This window comes from Fukomys damarensis, unplaced genomic scaffold (genome assembly GCF_012274545.1).
Source record: "Fukomys damarensis isolate Sample0158 unplaced genomic scaffold, DMR_v1.0_HiC HiC_scaffold_20, whole genome shotgun sequence".
Taxonomy (NCBI): domain Eukaryota; kingdom Metazoa; phylum Chordata; class Mammalia; order Rodentia; family Bathyergidae; genus Fukomys; species Fukomys damarensis.
This window is the reverse complement of record NW_022900932.1, coordinates 2,496,871-2,499,851: the sequence shown is the minus strand read 5'-3', so window position 1 is coordinate 2,499,851 and position 2,981 is coordinate 2,496,871. Positions and strand designations below refer to the sequence as shown.

The window sequence follows — 2,981 nt, the reverse complement described above, 5'->3', positions numbered from 1 at the left end:
AGCAGCCCCCACCCCACACCATGGTTCCCAACCTCAGCCTGGGTGCTGGACCCCTCCGTCCATCCAGCTCTTCCCCCATGGGCAGAGAGCCTCCACTATTTCCTCTTTAGGTCTGGGGTCTTGGCCTGGTGTTTCTGGGTAACGCTGGGGTTGAGGGGCCTGGGCCCATCTATTTCCTCACCCCAATCGGTATGCAGGGAAGGGTAATGCCCTGGCTGCTGACGGTAACCTAGGAGTTCTTTCTCTGAGTGGGGAGGTCCTTCCTGCCTCATGAGGGGACCAGCTGACCCCAGAAGACCTTGCCAATGACAGAAGAGCTCCGGAGCAGAGCAATTCTCCCTGTGCGCCTCTGAATGGCCTTTCCCAGGAGCTCTTTCCCCACCAGGAGCTCCCCTGTGAAGGCCGGGACCCCAGGCTCTCCCGGATGGGCACCTGCTCAAGATCTTACAGCCACAGTGGGGTATGGCCAGAGCGGCAGTCCACTGGCGCGCCAGCCTGGTGACGGGAGCCCTGTCTTTGTCTAGCTCCAGGATGGTGTCCCCTAGGGCCGTGGCTGCCCTGCTGGTGGTGCACGTGGCCACCCTGCTGGCCGCCCAGACCGAAGCCTTTGTGCCCATCTTCACCCACAGCGGCTCCGCAGGATGCAGGTGAGAGGCTGCGAACTTCCCTCCCCACCCGCCCTTCCAGGGGGTTCTCGGTGGTCCGGGCTGAGTATTTGTTGCAGGCCCTCCCCTGCCTCAGAGGAGCGAGTATGAAAAATTAACTAACAATGGAAGACAAAAGAGGGCTGTCACCGGCGCCGTGATTAACGCCCCTAGGTGAGGCTGGCGCCGAGTGCTTGGGCCTCAGAGGAGGGAGGAGAGAGCGGCGGCGCATGGACAGAGGAAAACCGGGCCTCCTGCCCCCACACAGCTTCCGCCATAGGCCTGGGGGAGCCCGGTGGCTGTGCTGACACCGGGTTCGCTTTAACCAGACAGGAGGAAACGGGGCTTCCGCACCCTGTGTGTGTGAAAACAGGAACCCGCGCAGGGGTTATTTTCTTGGGTGGTCTCCGGACCCTCACGCTCCCAGGAACCGGCCCTTTGCGCAGCCTGGCCCAGGGCAGCGCCCCCTGCAGGACAGGCGCCTGCTCGCACCCTCCCTCCTGGCCCCTGGAGAGACCCGAGAGCAGCTCGGATCCCAGCAGGCCAGGCCCGCCCCTCGGGCAGGGGTGCGGCGTGGGGAGGGGGCAACAGACCGTCCGGCGAGAAACAGCAGAGCCAGGGACGCGCTGCATTAATCGGCTGTGCGGTTTTCCTCTCATAATTGCCAGGCCCCGGGATTTTTATGAAGACACTGCAAACTCTTGCTCTATAATTCACCCCTGTCTTGCCTCTTATAAATCACTTCCCAGGGACTCCGAGTTCCGGGCCACCCCGTGGCGCCCTCGCAGGCCGGGCTGTCTTGCTACCTTTTTTATAGGCTCTCTGCTAAGAAAGACATATTCTCACACTTAATATGCACGAAGGGCCACCATTATTCTCGGAGTTTTAACTTAATTAACAGTAACAAGCTGGGTGCAGATGGTTTAACTGCAAAGGAACAGACTCCTCGAAGTGGCCCGTCCAGGCCCATCCGTCCTCCCGCTACTGGGCACCTGGGACGATGGATCCTCTTGGTCCTGGGGAGCCGGGTCGGCACGGAGGGCATCAGGGTGGGCCGGGGGGGTGCAGTTCGGTACAGTGCTCTGTCCCCAGGAAAGGGAGCGGAGCAGAGGACAAAAGAAATCCCTGAGCGTGCAGCAGAGGCCGGAGGAAGCAGGCCCTCCAGACCCCCAGGACCTGGTGGAGGAGGAACTCGGGAGATCAAGGTGAGCAGGCAGAGGGGTGCCGGAGAGACAGCACAGGCTGTGGTCCCGGCCCGGCCAGGGGGCAGCACCCACAGAGTGGCACTGGAGAAGGAGGACGGTAGAGTGGCCAGGCCAGCGGGGCTCTGCCAGGCCTGGTGCCGGACCTGTTCAGCCATGAGTCTGGGAGCGCAGGCAGCTCCCCAGCTTCTCAGACCCCTCAGTCCAGATGAGGAGGAAACGCACCATTAGTGCTGCACACACTGGGGACGGAGTCGTGAGCAAGACCCACCCTGTGAAGAAGCAGAGCCCAGGAAGGACAGGGACAGACCACAAACAACATAACGATCCAGCCCTGCATACCGCAGGCGGTGACAGTGCGATGGGGAAAATTAAGTGGGGCCTGGAGATGGGTAGGCTGTGGTCTAAACAGGGCGAGCAAAGCAGGCTTCGTGAGTAAATGGAATTGAGCAAAGACCTGAAGGAAGGGAGGAAGTGAACCATAGGAGCATATAGGGAACAGCTGGGGTCGAGGGGCCTGGGCCCATCTATTTCCTCACCCCAATCGGTATGTAGGGAAGGGTAATGCCCTGGCTGCTGACGGTAACCTAGGAGTTCTTTCTCTGAGTGGGGAGGTCCTTCCTGCCTCATGAGGGGACCAGCTGACCCCAGAAGACCTTGCCAATGACAGAAGACACAGCCAACAGGCAGAAGACACAGCCAGTGAGTTCAAAGGCCCTGGGGCAGAGAAGGGCTGATCACATTCAAGCACAATGAGGAGGTCGGAGGGGTCATCATAGAGAGCCAGGGCAGACAGTGGGTAAGACCAGACTGTAGGCTGGTGAGAAATTGTTTGGACTTTGAATTCATTCTGAGGAGGCAGCAGCTTTGGGGGCTTTGAGCAGAGGAGGGCTGATCTGCTTTCCATTCCAAAGGGACTCTCAGCTGCAGTGCTGAGAAACGACTGCAGGGGCAAGGGCAGAGCGAGGAGACCTGAGGAGGCTGGAGAGACAGTGAGGAGAGACTGGAAGTACTGTGTAGGTAGAAGCCCAAAGGATTTTCTAAAAGAACAGATACAGGATGTGAAGACACATAAAAGCTGACCTCGAGGTCTGTGGCCAGAACAGCCGACAGGATGGGCCACTCACCGAGGCAG

At 59.8% G+C, this 2,981-nt stretch overlaps 1 protein-coding gene across 1 annotated transcript in view; it reads left to right on the top strand.

Moving 5' to 3' along the window:
• The first annotated feature begins 397 nt into the window (after positions 1–397).
• The window catches only part of Mln (motilin), a 3,788-nt gene continuing 1,204 nt past the window's right edge, over positions 398–2,981 (top strand). The window contains 3 exon segments of the mRNA XM_033766391.1: positions 398–625; positions 628–647; positions 1,737–1,853. Coding sequence (XP_033622282.1) covers positions 463–625; positions 628–647; positions 1,737–1,853 — 300 coding nt within the window. The 5' untranslated portion in view covers positions 398–462.